The sequence below is a fragment of the Kogia breviceps genome, chromosome 1 (assembly GCF_026419965.1).
Source record: "Kogia breviceps isolate mKogBre1 chromosome 1, mKogBre1 haplotype 1, whole genome shotgun sequence".
In the NCBI taxonomy this organism is placed as follows: Eukaryota; Metazoa; Chordata; class Mammalia; order Artiodactyla; family Physeteridae; genus Kogia; species Kogia breviceps.
This window is the reverse complement of record NC_081310.1, coordinates 83,716,253-83,732,928: the sequence shown is the minus strand read 5'-3', so window position 1 is coordinate 83,732,928 and position 16,676 is coordinate 83,716,253. Positions and strand designations below refer to the sequence as shown.

Genomic DNA, 16,676 nt, shown 5'->3' with positions numbered 1-16,676 from the left:
AGCCTGTTCCTTTAATGTGGCCTTTAAGCTTTGTCAGTTTACATTGCATTCTGATGGGTTCCCTATTCCAATATAACTCTACTTTTCCTGCTTCCTGGGATGCTCCTCCCCTTGAGCCAATGCCACAGGAACCATGTACCTTCTCTGATCCTCCACATCAAAGAGAAGGAAATAGCACTTGTCTCCAATTTGAACCAAAATATATGGATGAAAGTCTCCCAGTAAGGCTTAAGTCTTCCTGAATTCCCTAGTGCTTGGTTTTGCTCCTGGCAGGTGCTCAGATGGTTAGAATAAATGAGGGAAGGCAAAAACTGAAAATCCTTGGGTCCTTTCTCTCTCTGGCTCAGGCCCCTTTGATCTTTTCAGTCATCAAATGTTTATCTATCTATCCTACAGTGAATTTAGCTCTGTAAGGCTCAAAGAAACTGAACACTTGAAGATTGCACTACCCTTTATTCCTAAGATGGAAGGTATTCTGAATCACATCCTGGGCCCCTGGTTCTCATTTATCAAGGCTCCCAGCCCTTCACAGAGTAGGAATAAGCATGTTCAGGGAGGTTCACTGGGCAGGTGGCCTAGGTCCCTTTCAAGGGGATACACCATAAAGATGACATTGTTCCAGGGAGGAAGGGCCGGGTGATCTGGTCTGACCACTTCAAAGCCCATGTAGCTGAAGGCCCGTAGCAGGGCACCTGTGAAAAGAGAGGAAATTAGAACAGTCTGAAACTCAGTACAACTGTTCCCCCAGCCTTGGCTTCTTCCAGTAGGGAATGACTTGGGCGGTGTGGGGAACAGTGTAGTGCAGGCACTGAGATGATGTGCTTTGGAGTCAAACAAACCCAGACTCTAACCTGGCTGGAGTTTACTGTACCAGGAAGGTATAGTAAACTCTTGACCATCTTTGTCTTCTATCCAATGAAGTATAAACTTGAGGGAGGAGGTGTAGTTTCTGTAACGTGTGCCTAGCATCTGGTTAATTATATTCCTATCCTCCTGGCCTACTGCCTGACCCTTTCACTCTATAGGTGTTTAATACACTTGAGATGCTTTCTGTCCTACCAGCCAGATCCCTTGAATGGCTTCTTTGTAATTTCACCAGTGCTCCTTCAGTCTAGATTCTGAAATCTACGTGCAGGGCCTTCCTGCACGTAGTTAGTTATAGTCTAGTTATAACTTGAATGAACAGAATGCTAGACGCCTTAATTTCCTTGGTGGGGAGTAGGGGGTGAGTGTTGAATCCCTGAACTGCCTGAGCATGCCCTTTTTTAAAGAGTGAGGGGAAGAAAGTCTACAAAGGAAAAGTCACTTGTCAGCTGCTTCAGCACAAAGGGCCAGGAAGGACAGAGCAGACCCCCACCTCTGTCATTCCGGTTGTTTTGGAAGTTTACAAGCACAGAATCCACATTGGTCTTCTCCTCCACATACTCCAGTGTTGCAGTCAGACTAGGGACCAGAGGGAAAATGGTCAGTGTAATGTTCAGCAAACTCAAAATCCAGAAAGATGCCTACTTGCAGCAGAAGAAATCTTATTGCTCAGTTTTTCCTGACCCAAGCCAGGAAATGAAAGTTGCTAAACTAGTTTTGATAGATTTTTTCTCTGAAGCCAAGAGATTATACACTACTGGACTGACACCCATGCCGTGGAAGGGGCTTGGGGTGAAGGGGCCACTCTATAAAGACAGACAGCTAGAGAGTACTTCCTTTCAACTATTTATGGATTCCCACTTGTGTTTCTGAATCAGTTTAGCAAACTCCCGTGGGCTCTTATCCTTTGAACCCCAGATCCTGGCTCCGCTCACAGGCTTGTTCAGTGGTTTGAATGTATCCAGCTCCTGAATAAGCCCTCACTGGTTAGCATGCCCACTACCTGATTATGACATAAGAGCGAAATCCCCTAACCTCTTTCCTCCCCTCTCCCCCATACAGGCTCAGTCACCTTTCCCGGCTGCCTTGATCCAAGGCCCGGTATGGGATATCTAGGAAGAGTCTGTGGTCACAAAGAAGGCCGTGCCAATGGGCAGAGGTCTGGGGGGTGAGGCGGAAGTGGAAGTCTAACTGCACCGGGTCCTGGTGAAGCAGGGGGTCAGTAGCCAGCACCGTCAGGTTCCCAGTCTAGAAAAGGAGTAAAAATGAGAGTAATAGTCTCCTATTTCTGTGCTCACCTAACCCTCAAATCGTATCTCAGGCCATTTTGGGTGTGTCTATGGAAGCAAGGCAGGGGCTGACGGAGAGCCTGGGAGAAGTGGAGCCAAGGTCTTAATATCCCTTAGTCCTGGGACCTAACTCTGTTCCTATCATGGAGTTCTCTTTGATACAAATAATTTGGAATCTGAAGTCAATGGAGTATTACTGCCTGCTGACCTCACTCGGCATGCTCTAACCATTCAGAAACTTATAGTTACATCAGAGAGCTTATTCTTTAAACAAAGCTGTGCCATCTATTTACTGTCTCACTAATAATACTCTTCTACTTTTTCCCATCATATAAGTTTTCTCTAAATTCTCCCATTTCTTATTTAAAATGCATAGCTCATACCCAGGCATGTTATTGAGATATGATACAAAGGCAAGGGCAGGAGTTCTGGGTTCTAGTCCCAGAACTTAGCATCTAAACAGCTTTATGTCTTAATACGGTCTATCTTTGTTTCCACTTTCTCTTTTCCCATCCTGCTTTGCACTGCCAGCCCTAGGACCTTGCCTTAAGATCTCTGGACCAGAATCCTTGTCTATAAAGTAGCTTTTACACATGAGCTCCGAGGTCTCATCTAGCTCTAGCGTCTTATGATTTATTTTCGAACTAGCTAATGTCCCTTTGCAAGATATCATTACAGCAAGGGGCTGCCATGTCACAGCACCAGCTCCCAGTCCACTTACCGAATACAATTCTTTAAGCTGGTCTTGATCACCCTGCTCACTGCTTCTCCCCCCGTGAAGGCCTACTAGGGACTCAGGAGCACTGAAGGCAGCAACGGGGTCGGAGTGTCAAGTCCTCCTGTACCTTATAAGTGATGCTGATTGGGAAAAAGAAGTCCAAATTAGTTTATTTCTGAGTCTGAGATGGGAAAGACTCTTAACTTCCAGGTACACAGGGCCAGGCTCTGGCACCATCTTCTGTATCTTATGTGAACCAACCTATCTGTTTCCATTTTCCCAAGCCAGCCAGATAGAAAAAGTTTATGAAGCTCCATGCCAACCTTCTAACCTATTTTGCTATTATCATCTTTTGCCACTTGGGAAGTTCTTTCCAATTCTTTTTTCTTTAGAGTTTATATAAACAACTACAAGTAGAGATGAAAACAAGTACCTTTTATAACAAGGCAGCATCTTCTCCCGGAGGGTGATCCGGTATTTGTAACAGTAAAGGTAATAGGCGTATGGTGACCAGATCGGGTAGAGGTAGTTCCGTGTTTTTCCCCTCTTTATATAAGAAAGGGTGTAGATAGAGGGGCGCGACCTGTAACAAGGCAGTTTCTTAGTTCATTGCCTCCCCAAGGCAAAGTGAGGTTCAGGGATGGGTGGCAGAGGTTCAGGCAACTGGTGCCATTGTGACACGGTGAGCACTATGACATGGACAAAGCGTCAGCCCTTACATCACCTCAGGACTCCTCTCTGCTGCTCCCTACCCCATTACCCCCTTAGGTAGCCCCAAGGCTCCTGTTCAACTAGTATGCACTTCACAGCTATACCAGAAGTTAAAATACTTTGGCTTCTGTAGTGGTTGGTAAACAGCCCTGGTTGACCACCTGTGCCCACACAATGTGGGCTCCTCTCTGGCATGTGCATGTGTAAACACACGCTTCAGCAACTAAAGGGTTGGGGTCTGACACTGCAGGAAGCTTCTAAGGCCCTGATCCAGCATCTGACCTGACTGGTTGGTTCCTGGTTCCTATCAGTTAAATATTTTTATTATCATCCCTACCTTTAATAAGCCAGTGGTGCTACCTGTTGTTGAACTTTCTCATTGCCTTATAGGGTAGGAATTGCAAACTAAATGCCTGCAGGGGCCTGGACAACTAATGGAAATTAGTGGAGCTGCTGGGCGGGGCTGAAGCCAAATGAAAAACTCACACCCTAAAAAAAAGTGACACAATAGCTCCAAACAGCTGCCATGCAGGAATGCAGACTCAGTGGTACCAGATCATATAATTTTTCAACAGAAAGTAGAAAGATAGATTTTTGTGATAAATTTCTCAAATTTTTATAAAATATTGGCTATTAACTTTAAAAATTGTTGATTAAAAAAAATCAACATGGTGAGTAAAATTTGGTTCTGGGGCCACCAGTTTGAGACCTCTGCATATTCATTTATTCATCTATTTAACAAATATTTATTGAGGGCCTACTATGAGCTTAGGATACACAGTAAACAAAATAAAGATTCCCTGCCCCATGGAACTTCTAAGAGTGAAAGAACAAACCTAAACACTAAGCACAAGAAAATTATTTCATTTGTTAGATGATATCTGCTATGGAGGAAAATAGAGTAGAATAAAGAAGGATCAGGAGTGTGAAGGAAGTGGGGCAATTGCAGTAATAAATAGGGTGATCTAAATAGGCCTCATTGAAAAGGTGACATTTAATCAAAGACCTGAAGGGGGTGAGGGATTTAGGCCAAGCGAACATCTGAGGGTAAAAGCATTCTGTGTCAAAGCAACAGCCAGTGCAAAAGCCCTAAGGTGAATGTGTCAAATGTTTTCCAAAAGCAGCCAGGAGTCCACTGTGGGTGGAGTAGTATAAACTATAGGGAGAGTAGAAAAAGAAGAGAGCTAATGGGGCCAGATCATTGTAGGGCCTTATAGACCATTGTCTGGCCTTTTTCTTTTACTCTGAGTAAAGGGGAGAGTCATTGCCAGTTTTGGGTAGAAAAGACATGATCTGACTTGTGTTTTTAGAAAGATCCTGACTGTTGTATTGTAAATAAACTGTAGAGCTTTAAACAATGTTTGTTAGGAGACTATTGCAGTAATCCAGGAGAAAGATAGTGTCTTATTCCAGGGTGGAGCATTGGAGGTGATGGGATGTGGCTGGATTCTGGAAATAGTATAAAGGTAGCACCTACAGGATTTCCTGGCGTAGGAGAGAAGTTGAGTCCGAGAACTGAAAGAATGGAGTTACCATCAACTGAGAGGGAAAAGGCTGCAGGTGAAGCACTGTGGGGCAGGGTATAGAGATGGATTTAGTTTGGAGCATGTTAACTTTGAATTGTCCATTAGACATATAAGGGGAAGATGACAGGCAGTTGGATATTCATATCTGGAGTTTAGAAGACTAGAGTGAAGACAAATTTGAAGTCACTGGCATATAAATCGTACGTTAAACCATGAGACTGAATAGGATCATCAAGAGTGTGTACACTGAGAAGAGTAAAGATCCAAAAACTGAGTCCTGGGGGCCCTCTGAGAAGTGGGGAATAAAAGAGAAATCAGCAAAGAAGACTGTGAAGGAAAATAGTGAAGTAGGAAGGAAATAAAAACAAACTGGTGTCCTAGAAGCTAAGAAAGTGTAATTAGGAGGAGGGACTACTGGTCAAAGGCTGTTTATGTGTCAAATAACATGATGTATAGAGCATCTTTCCATAAATCTCTTCTGCCAAACAGACCCTATTCAGTCCATTTATATGGTTTACTCCCCAGTACTGAGACCCTCCACGGAGGGAACCCTCTCCCTCGTGATTTAGAATTCTTTAAACACGAGCCTAAATACTGCAGTGTCACGATTAAGGATTAGAGGACTTCCTGGGGCTTGCAAGTTTTCCAGAGGATCCCATCCTTCCACCACTTTTAGACAGGTTTGAAGTAAGAAAAAATGAGAGCAGCACCCTCTCCCCTCAGCATCCAGTTATCACAGAATGTCAGAATTGGAAGTGCCCTCAGAGAGCTACTAGAGCTCAGTCGAAGCCCCCATCTTAAAGACAACGTGAAGCCAAGAGGGAGAGGGTGTCTTTCCCGGTGTCAGTGCACCTAACAGTCACTCCACTATGTGTCAGTGGCTATGGGTGTCCCTCCCCCGAAAAGAATATGGGAGAAGGGAGGAGAGGAATGCTGAATCGTGGAGCATTCATCCCAGATCTCTGGTCTCGAGGCAGCCAAGTCGCAGCCCAATCCGGGCCCGGGGTTCCCCCGGGCTCAGCTTGGACAGAGCCGCGCCGGCTCAGGCGCGCCGCGGGCACCCGGTGGGGGCCTTTCCTGCCGCCAGCGCCGGGGGCCTTCTACGCCTCCATCTGCGCCCGAGAACATGGCGGCGGCCTCAGGCAGAGCTCTGCTGCGGGCGAGCACTGAGCGGCTGGTCCGAGGAGGGGTTTGGGAGCTCCTCCGGCCGCGACTTGAAGGGGGCACCTCCGGCTCGGAGCGCGACTTCAGCCTGTCTCACAGTCGGGTGAGGACCGTGTGTGCTTTCTGGGGCTCTTTGACTGGGGCGTGTTGAGATCTGGTGGGGCCCCGGCCTGCGGGTGGTGGGCTCTCCTTCAGGGGCCGGCGGCCAGAGGAGGAGGCTTTTCCGTGGAGACTCGCTCACCCTCGCTCCCCCGGCCGCCAGGGCACGGTCATTGTGGAGCGCTGGTGGAAGGTGCCGCTAGCGGGAGAGGGCCGGAAGCCGCGCCTGCACCGGCGGCACCGCGTCTACAAGCTGGCGGAGGACACGAAACACCGGCCCAAAGACAACCTGGAGCTCATCCTCACGCAGTCGGTGGAGGGTAAGGCCCAGGCAGAGGTGCTTCCTGTCTCAGGCTGGTCCTGTTTGGCATCAGCTTTTTTCTGCCCTTTTACTAATTTGGGGGAATGACCAGCTCATATTTGAGAAGAGGAAGCCGTAAAAAGTACTGTGATGGTGACATTGGCCTCCTACATAGAAAATCAGAACATGAATGCAGCAGCAACATTAACAGTGTGTGGGGAGAAAGAGGCCTGACAGTATGTGCCACAGATACTGAAATCCCATGATGGGACAGTGCTTCACTTTGTACAGGGAATATTAAGTTTCTAAATCAGGTCCTAAAGAAATGAATTAGAAATCTCTTAAGTGTTGTCCTAGTGAATACTAATATTTCTTCTAGGAAGAATAAGCACTGTGAGAGAATAAGAGGTCTTTTTTCCTTTGACCATCTCCTTTTTTAGGGACTGCTCGATAATTCTGATCCAGTGTCTCTGTTCTCTGTTGGCAGAACTTGGAGTCCGAGGTGACCTGGTCTCAGTGAAAAAATCTGTAGGCCGTAATCGACTACTTCCTCAAGGACTGGCTGTATATGCATCTCCTGAAAACAGGAAGCTGTTTGAAGAGGAGAAATTGGTGAGCCCAGAAGATGGCAGAGGGACTTGGAGGAATTAAAACCTTAAGATTACCACTAGCAACTTCTTCTAGTCCCTGCTTCATTTTCAAATGAAGCAGGGGCTAGAAGAATAGGAATTCAGAAGCCCAGCCTATGCCAAGCATAACAAAAGTTTGTTATTAGTTACCACAAACCCATTTTTCTTTTTCTTTAATCTGTAACTTTCTTTTCTAGCTGAGACAAGAAGGAAAATTAGAGAAGATCCAGACCAAGGCAGGTGAGACGGTGAGTAGAAACATAGAAAATCTTTATTTATTGGTCACCTACAAGGTCACCAACCTTTTCCTGAAAGACTTCTTGATTTCCTTGAAGTCTTCTGATTTCAAGCACAAGGGGAAGTGTTGTGGCTACCATAAGTGGTATTGAGATATCCTAGGATATCCTGACCTGTTGGGTGAAGTGCTCTAGTTTATTGAGGGAGGCCCCAACCTGGGTACCAGGGGACCCATGGAAAAGTGAGATGAGGACTCTGCCTTCGGGGTTGTTTACAGACAAGTTGGAGAGAAAATAGACACTTGAGAAAGTAATAAACTCAAGGCAGTAAATTATGAGTGACATGGACCAAAATGGATTAGGGTGATTGGGAAAGGATTTTTTTCAGATGGGATTGAATTAGGCCTTTTGGGATTAGTAGGCTTTGGATAGACCAGGAGGGTGGGAAAGGTATTCTTAAGGGAGGAAAAGTAGATAGTTAAGGCACGTTGTTGTTGTTGTTGAATTTTTAAAAAATTTATGCAATTTTTAAAGGTTATACTTCATTTACAGTTATTATAAAATATTGGCTATATTCCCCATGTTGTAGAATACATCCTTGTAGCCTGTCTTACACTCTATATCTGTGCATCTGTTTCTTTTTTGTTATATTCACTGGTTTGTTGTATTTTTTAGATTCCACACATATTTGTCTTTCTCTGACTTACTTCATTTAGCATAGTGTCCTCCAAGTCCATCCTTGTTGTTGCAAATGGCAAGATTTTGTTCTTCTTTATGGCTTAGTCATTGTGTGTGTATGTTTATGTACATACATATTTTTTTGTGTGTGTGTATATACACGTATATGCTACACCTTCTTTATCAATTCATCTGTTGATGGACACTTAGGTTGCTTCCATATCTTTGCAATTGTAAATAATGCGGCTGTGAACATTGGGGTGCACGTATCTTTTCAAATTAGTTTTTTTGTTTTTTTCGGACATATACCCAGGAGTGGAATTGCTGGGTCATATTTTTAGTTTTTTGTGAAACCGCTATACTGTTTTCCACAGTGGCTGCACAAACTTACATTCCCACCAACAGTGTATGAGGGTTCCCTTTCTTCCACATCCTCGCCAACATTTGTTATTTGTGTTCTTTTTGATGATAGCCATTCTGACAGGTGTGAGGCGATATCTCAGTTAAAGCATCTTTTAAAATAGAAAGTAAACCAGTCTAGCTAAAACAGAGGACTTCTATTAGGAAATATATGACTGGAAAGAGGGTTGGGGCATGATTTACAAAACATCTTTAATCCTCAGCTAATGAATTTATACTTCGTTCTGTAAGCAGGGAGGAATCGTTATGGTGTAGGGGTGGGATTGAAGGGCCAGAATATTGTGTTAAAACAGTCTATGAAAATCATTCCATCCTGAGATATACCAGCGGCCCCCATTGGTGAGCCTAACCTTGGTTTTGGGGTTTTTTTTAAAAAACACTTAAAAAATTTTTTTTTAATTTTTCTTTCTTTCTTTCGGCTGTGCCAGGTCTTAGTTGCAGCATACAGACTTCTTAGTTGCAGCGTGAATGTGGGATCTAGTTCCCTGACCAGGGATTGAACCTGGGCCCCATGCATTGGGAGCACGGAGTCTTACCCACTGGACCCCTAGGGAAGTCCCTGATGAGCCTAACCTTGACATGGCTTGTTTCTCCTTGCTTAGGAATAGCCACGTATAGGCAGCATTTCCTTCCAGAGCATTGCTAAAACATCTTTCCATAATATCAGCCTTGAGACAATGAGAATTTTTATCTTTCGTATTCATTGTCTCACCTGTCTTGGCTATGAGGCAGAAATTGTGCTTTGCCTGAACTCTCAGACTGTGTGCCTCTTGGCCTCTTGCTAATATGTTTCCTCTCCTTTGATTACAACTCTAACCTATCTTTTGTGTATAATTGATTCCTCTCAGACAGTGAAATTTCTGAGAAAATGTCACCTGCAGGTAGGGATGAAGAACAATGTCAAATGGGAGTTAAACCCTGAAATAGTTGCCCGCCACTTCCTCAGAAATGTGAGTATTCCCAAACACTGCTATATCCCTGAGGGTGGAAACTACCCCTGGGAAGAAGCTACCCCAGGATTGGTCCCTCTGTTAGGAAAGGGTATGATCATCCAGCTGGAGTTACGGAAAGCATTTTTTTTTAAATTGAAGCATAGTTGATTTACAATGTTATGTTAATTTTTTGCTGTATAGCAAAGTGATTCAGTTATATATACATCCTTTTTCATATTTTTTATTATGGTTTTTTACAGGATATTGAATATAGTTCCCTGTGCTGTACAGTAGGACTTCATTTTTTATCCATTCTATACATAATAGTTTGCATCTGCTAATCCCAAACTCCCAATCCATCCCTCCCCCACCTGGCAACCACAAGCATTTCCCTCCCACACCTGTGTAAACCAATCAAGAACGCTTTCCCTAAGTTGGACAGCCTCATGTAAATCAATGCAACCTGCCCCTTGGCAAACACAAGCCTGTTCTCTACGTTTGTGAGTCTGTTTCTGTTTCATAGATCTTTTTTCTAATATCAATTTATTTATTTATTTTTGGCTGCATTGGGTCTTCGTTGCTGCGCGTAGGCTTTCTCTAGTTGCGGTGCGCACGCTTCTCATTGCGGTGGCTTCTCGTTGTGGAGCACAGGCTCTAGGTGCGCAGGCTTCAGTAGTTGTGGCACGCAGGCTCAGCTGTGGCTCATGGGCTCTAGAGTGCAGGCTCAGTAGTTGTGGCACATGGGCTTAGTTGCTCCGTGGCATGTGGGATCTTCCCGCACCAGGGCTTGAACCCATGTCCCCTGCATTGGCAGGTGGATTCTTAACCACTGCGCCACCAGGGAAGTCCTGTTCCATACATCATTTGTGTCATATTTTAGATTCCACATATAAGTGATATCATATGACATTTGTCTTTCTTAGTTCACTTAGTATGATAATCTCTAGGTCCATCTGTGTTGTTGCAAATGGCATTATTTCATTCTTTTTTATGGCTGAGTAATATTCCATTGTATATACGTACCACATCTTTTTCCATTCATCTGTTGATGGACATTTAGGTTGTTTCTATGTCTTGGCTATTGTGAATAGATCTGCTGTGAACAGAGAGGTGTGTGTATCTTTTCGAATTATAGTTTTGTCCAGGTACACGCCCAGGAGTGGGATTGCTGGGTCATATGGTAATTCTATTTTTAGTTTTCTGAGGAACCTCCATACTGTTTTCCATAGTGGCTGTACCAATTTACATTCCCACCAGCAGTGTAGAAAGGTTCCCTTTTCTCCACACCCTCTCCAGCATTTGTTATCTGTAGACTTTTTAATGATGGCCATTCTGACCGGTGTGAGGTGGTAGTTCATTGTACTTTTGATTTCCATTTCTCTAATAATTAGCGATGGTGAGCATCTTTTCATGTGCCTGTCAGCCATTAGTACGTCTCCTTTGAAGAAATGTCTATTTAGGTTTTCTGCCCATTTTTTTGATTAGGTTGTTTTTTTTGTTGAGTTTGAGCTGGTAGTATATTTTGGAAATTAAGCCCTTATCAGTAGCTTCATTTGCAAATATTTCTCCCAGTCCATAGGTTGTCTTTTCGTTTTGTTTATGGTTTCCTTTGCTGTGCAAAAGCTTGTAAACCGTCTCAATTGTTTACTTTTGCTTTTATTTCTATTGCCTTGGGATACTGACCTAGGAAAACATTGGTACAATTTATGTCAGAATGTTTTGCCTACATTCTCTTCTAGGAGTTTTATGTTGTCTTGTCTTATATTTTAAGTCTTTAAGCCATTTTGAGTTTATTGTGTATGGTGTGAGGAAGTGTTCTAACTTCGCTGATTTACATGCGGCTGTCCATCTTAGGGAAAGCGTTCTTGATTGGTTTGCAGGGGTGTGGGAGGGAAATAACTAAGGATGGTCACATAGAATCTGAAGACTGATAGGAGAAGATGGTGGGATCATTTATTTTCTCTAGCTAGGGAAAACCTGGGGAAATGTGACTCACTGGAGAATTTTTACTTTTGTGAATGAAGTGAGTTTGATCTCAAGCCCTGTTTCTCTTTGTGAATCCACCTCCCTTTCTGAGAAATTAGGACTGAGTTATTCTGCCACTATTTATGGAGGTTTGTGCCTTTCCATGGGATCAGCCAGGGTAAATCCCCCACTTTTATTCACCCATGTACAGGAAAATCTAGAGGTCGCCTGGAGTGGCCCATGTAAACAGAGCTCCCTTTGGCTGTGATTGATTTTTTTTTTTTTTTTTTTTTTTTTTTTTGCAGCTTGGTGTTGTGGTTGCCCCACATGCATTAAAGTTACCAGAAGAGCCTATCACACAGAGGGGCGAGTACTGGTGTGAGGTGACGGTGAGTGTTTCACATTGTCTCCTTTTTCTCACTGGGTAGAAAGCTGGGATTGGATGGTGTTAGTTCATATCTGCCCCACCGATCTGAAGATTCCTGTTGTTTTGTGTACAGGTAAATGGGCTTGACACTGTGAGGGTACCTATGTCTGTGGTGAACTTTGAGAGGCCCAAGACCAAAAGATATAAGTACTGGTTAGCACAGCAAGCTGCCAGCTTCACAAGCTCCCAGACCATCTGAACCTGTTGTACCTCGAAAGCAGCAAAGCAGAATCAGAGGAGTGGTGGAGCGAAGATGGGCCAGCACCGTGATATCACTCCCAGCTCTGACCAAACATGGAATTTTAGAAAGCATATGGAGACAGCGACAGCAGACTAGACTGAATATACGTTGAATTGTCCATATTTGCCATCTTCAACAGTTATCACATCTAGCGTTATTGGAGTAGGCCTACTGCAGAAGTACCAGGCTGTAGATTTGATAAGCTAAATATTAATAGACCAAGAGTCTAGATCTATTTAGCCTCTTCCTACATTGGAATTCATTGGAATAAATGATAGAGCTAGCTCTTTCTCATCATCCAAACTAAACATTTGTGTCTAAAAAAAAAATAAAAAGGTTGTGTTCTTTTTAGGTGTTGTTTCCTGGACTGAGTAGACTGGCGGCAGGACCTCTAAGTGGGATGTCCTCTTGAGCCACTGGGGTTTACTGCTAAAAAGGAAAAAAGAGAATACATTTGCAGGCTACAGCCCACAGTTGCTATGGACAAATTACTCAACAAGTTGATATGCCTTATGGTCTTAAAACTTATTAGGTATGCTAATAAAGCCCTCAGTACAAATAAGCACAATGGAGTCTACTTTTCTAAGGAGATCTGAATAAGGCCTAAGGGAAACTGTTGGAGAAAATGATGCTGGGATGAAAGAAGTTTAAAAAGGGAACTTCTGTTTTATTTCTTCAACCGGCTCCTGAAATTTTGAAAAAGAAAATACCTTGGTTTCCAGACCAAGGTTAAGATATGGGACTAGTTCATAGGTAATTACAGAATAGGAGATGAGGCAAGTAGATAGTTCTGCATAAGTTCAAGGTCCATTCCTGGAAAAAAGACCAACTATTGACAAGTGGATTGTGCCAGAGTCACTCAAATAAATATGAGATTTTGCAGTTTAGGAAGGATAAAGATGAGACCATTGATTCTATTGCTACCCTTACCAGAGAAATTGGTTTCTATCATCCTATTTGAGCTCACCTGCCTTGCCAAGCCAACTGACTACTTTCATCCACACAAAGCCATCCCTGCTATTGAGCATTCTGTCATCAGTTGTTGCACTAATATCTGTATCCAACCTCACACTTGCCAGAACTCTGTAACAGGTCTAGCACTAGTATTGTTTGCAATTGCCATTTGATTGTCAGATTTGCCATCAATCCCTGCTGTCCTTGAAATGGAAAGCTCACTTAATACCACATCTTTCCACACCACCACCATCACCATGACGACGCTCTCTGAAACTGAGCAACAGGAGCAGCATTCCACACAGCGAATCTCAGAAAGTGTTCAAGTCCTTGTCATGAGGTGAGTTCCTGGTAAAACAGACTGAGTTGGGAGATTTGCGTGCAGGAAGTTTACTGAGGGTGTACTCTAGATTAACACCTGTTGGGGAGTGAAGGAAGCAAAATTTGGTAGAGGGAGAAGTTGAGCTGATGCAGTCTGAACAAAGGCCTTAGTCCCCCGGGGAGCTCAAGCTAGGGCGGCTTGAGCCATCTAGGTGTGTACCATGTTGAGGCAAGTGGCCAGACCTATAGAACCCCACGCTGACCAGGAAAGGGTCTTGGGTGAGGTGACTGATTTCAGGCACAGGCAGTTCCCAGAGGGGAACTCAGATGAGAGCTGTGCGCATTCTCAGCAGCTTGGGAAGTGAGTGCTTCGGTGCTGAAGGGAGCAATCTGGGCAGCCCACCATAGTCTCCTCTACAGTCCACTTCTTTTTTTTTTTTTTTTTTTTTTGCAGTATGCGGGCCTCTCACTGTTGTGGCCTCTCCCATTGCGGAGAACAGGCTGCGGATGCGCAGGCTCAGCGGCCATGGCTCACGGGCCCAGCCGCTCCGCGGCATGTGGGATCTTCCCGGACCAGGGCACGAACCCGTGTCTCCTGCATAGGCAGGAGGATTCTCAACCACTGCGCCACCAGGGAAGCCCTACAGTCCACTTCTTGTGCTGTCAGATCAGTTTGTTCATAAGTTCTAAAACGATCCCTTCAGGATCCTGATGGGCTTCCTTTCCTGGGAAAACTTGGAGGAAGATCTGGGACAGACTATAGCCCTTGCTGCTGTAGCTTAAGTCTAAAACTGGTACTTACCTCCTACTACCCATTCTAGATTCTTCCCCACACCCCCTCAATTTACACTTCTATTAGTCCACATGGGTTACCTGATTAAGCCCTCAGAGCGCAGAGTTGGGAGAGGAGGTATAGCTCTTTCCTCAGTTGGCTCACTGAGAGTGATGATAATGGGGGGCTACTCCTATACCCATATATTTTACTTGGGGATAGCACTCTAGGGTATATATACTCCAGGGTATATACTGTATCCTGGAGGACAGTTGTCTCATCTTTACAGGGTGTCAACTCCAAGCTGGTGTCTCGGCTGTGCCTTTAACAAGATGTTCCATTATTGTATCAGGTGGGTTGCTTCTGGATGGTGTGGTATATGATCAGACCATGGATCCTATGATCATGTACCCAGTGCTGTACCTCCTTGCTATAATGTGGTCTCTTGGTCCAGTGCACTGTTATGCAAGATCTCATGCCAATGGATCAAATATTCTGTAAGCCCTTGGATGATGGTGGCAGGAAAGGTAAACCTATACCCGTAATACACATCAATTTAGGTCAGGATGGAACAATGCCCCTTTCAGGGTAGCAGGGAGTCAATGTAATCAACTTACCACCAAGTGGCTGGATGGTTTCCTTGAAGAATGGTGACATGTCAGGGTCTTAGTGTTGGTGTCTGTTGCTGATGAGTTGGACAGTCAGTCACAGTAGCTGTAGCTAGATCAACCTTGGTGAGGCTATGATGTTGGGCCCATGCATAGCTTCAATCATGGCTTCTCCATTCACAGGCCCATTTTGCCATCATTGGGGTGCCAGTGACCGAGACTGGCTAACATCAACTGGCTAAGTCATTCAATCTACTTGGTTGTTTGGTGACTTTTCTGTGGTGGATGTTCTTTGGTGGGAATTAACATGCAGTACAAAGATCATCATACACTGTACCCATTCTCAAGTAAACTACATACCTTTTCCTCAGGCTTCCTTGTCTTCAGCCTTCAAATTTTTCTTCTAGGCTCCTGATCAACCAGCCAAGCCACTCACCATTGTCTGTGAGCCTATGTTCTTTCCTCAGGCAGGTGTACTGCCTGAAGCTCTGCCCATTGGGAAGATTTCCCCTCACTGCTGTCTTTCAAGGCTACCCCAAAGTGGGGCCATAGTACATCCACAGTATTTTCAGCTAGCTTCCACCTACAGAGACAACTCATATATTAGCCAAGCCCAGCCTTTTGTCATATGGTCATGAGGGATTCCTCCACTCCATGTGGCTATAGATATGAACTGAAAAAGCAGCAGCAGTGCAATAGTGGGTAACGGGTCTGGCCACCTGCTTATGCAGCTTACTTTGACCTTCCAGCCCAGCTTATGCCCAGTTCTACGCATATCACTTTCATCTTATGAAGCACTGCTGATGGACCCATCCAATCTTATGACTTGGGTCTGATAGAACCCCAGGTCATAACAGGCATTTTTGGCTACATGATCACTTGAAGCACTTTGTTTCAACTAGGACTCAGTAGCACGACAGGAGCTATCTTTTCAAAGGTATATAATACCCCTTCAGAAGGCATGGCCTTGCTCAAGCACGGTAGGGGTCTATGTGTGACTTCCTACTGCGGCTTGCCATAAACAGCATGTGGCATCTTTTCCCATCACTGATGCCTTTAATACAATAGGGTGTCTTGTGGACCAAGCAACAGGAGCATTTGCAGCATGGTCTGGACCTGCTGCAGAGTCCTCCTGCTCTAGGCCTCACTGTCTTTTGTGGCACCCAATATATGAGTCAGAGCAGTATTCCCAAGTGGGGAATAAGCTATCTGTAGACCTTGAAGATGTTACCCAGGCACTGTGCCCACTCTTAGTGGTGAGATGCGTGAGATATAAAATTTTTCCTTTACTTTGGAGGAAATGTCCTAGCATTATCCAAACTACTGAATCTCTAAAAAATTCCCTGAATATTTGCAGGGTTTATGTACCACCACTTGAGAATGTTGATCCTATCAAGGCCTCCAGTGGACTTGCTATTTCTTGCTCATCCTGTACAATTACCATAATGTCATTAATAGAGTAATGTGGTATTCTGTGGAACGTCCAGATGGTCCAAGTCTCTTCAGATTATATTACAACAGACGTGGGAGCGTTTACATGTTTCAGGTGCAAGACTGTAAATTGTATTTTATTGCTCATCTCAATAGTGAAAGCAAACTTTGATCCTCGTTTCTTATAGAGATGGAAAAGAATATATTGCTCAGATTAACGGTCACCTACTGCCTACCTGAGGCTGTTAATCTGCTCCAGCAAAGAAACCACATTTGGCATGGCAGATAAAATTGAAATTACTTGACTGAGATTACCATAATCCACTGTCATTCTCCAGGAACTGTCTGGTTTTAGCAGAGGCCAGACTAGTGAACTAAATAGCATTATGG

General features: G+C 44.3%; 2 protein-coding genes across 4 annotated transcripts; one reads left to right on the top strand and one right to left on the bottom strand.

The window, feature by feature from the left end:
- Window positions 1-433: 433 nt before the first annotated feature.
- On the bottom strand, window positions 434-3,391 carry OAZ3 (ornithine decarboxylase antizyme 3). The gene is given in 6 exon segments (XM_059065230.2): window positions 434-692; window positions 1,358-1,443; window positions 1,937-2,112; window positions 2,875-2,949; window positions 2,951-3,011; window positions 3,305-3,391. Coding segments are annotated over 6 exon segments (561 nt in total). The 5' UTR covers window positions 3,325-3,391; the 3' UTR covers window positions 434-549.
- A 2,768-nt stretch (window positions 3,392-6,159) lies between these two features.
- On the top strand, window positions 6,160-12,762 carry MRPL9 (mitochondrial ribosomal protein L9). Of its 3 annotated transcripts, none has more exons than XM_059041292.2 (7): window positions 6,160-6,375; window positions 6,535-6,691; window positions 7,160-7,284; window positions 7,499-7,549; window positions 9,484-9,585; window positions 11,838-11,921; window positions 12,033-12,551. In XM_059041292.2, the coding sequence occupies exons 1-7, from the start codon at window positions 6,235-6,237 to the stop codon at window positions 12,156-12,158; spliced, it is 786 nt and encodes a 261-aa protein (XP_058897275.1). In that variant the 5' UTR covers window positions 6,160-6,234; the 3' UTR covers window positions 12,159-12,551. The 3 variants fall into 3 exon arrangements, with proteins under 3 accessions (XP_058897275.1, XP_066892337.1, XP_066892343.1); XM_067036236.1 differs by lacking the exon at window positions 12,033-12,551 and adding an exon at window positions 12,553-12,762 and having other exon boundaries at window positions 6,202-6,375; XM_067036242.1 differs by lacking the exon at window positions 9,484-9,585 and having other exon boundaries at window positions 6,202-6,375.
- The last annotated feature ends 3,914 nt before the right edge of the window (window positions 12,763-16,676 follow it).

Excerpts from the sequence above, each read along its gene's own strand:
- MRPL9 (XM_059041292.2), top strand. The coding sequence starts at position 6,235 with ATGGCGGCGGCCTCAGGCAGAGCTCTGCTGCGGGCGAGCACTGAGCGG. Across the intron at positions 6,376-6,534 it reads TCAGCCTGTCTCACAGTCGG|GGCACGGTCATTGTGGAGCG; the intron begins GTGAGGACCGTG and ends CCCGGCCGCCAG. Across the intron at positions 7,550-9,483 it reads AGACCAAGGCAGGTGAGACG|ACAGTGAAATTTCTGAGAAA; the intron begins GTGAGTAGAAAC and ends GATTCCTCTCAG.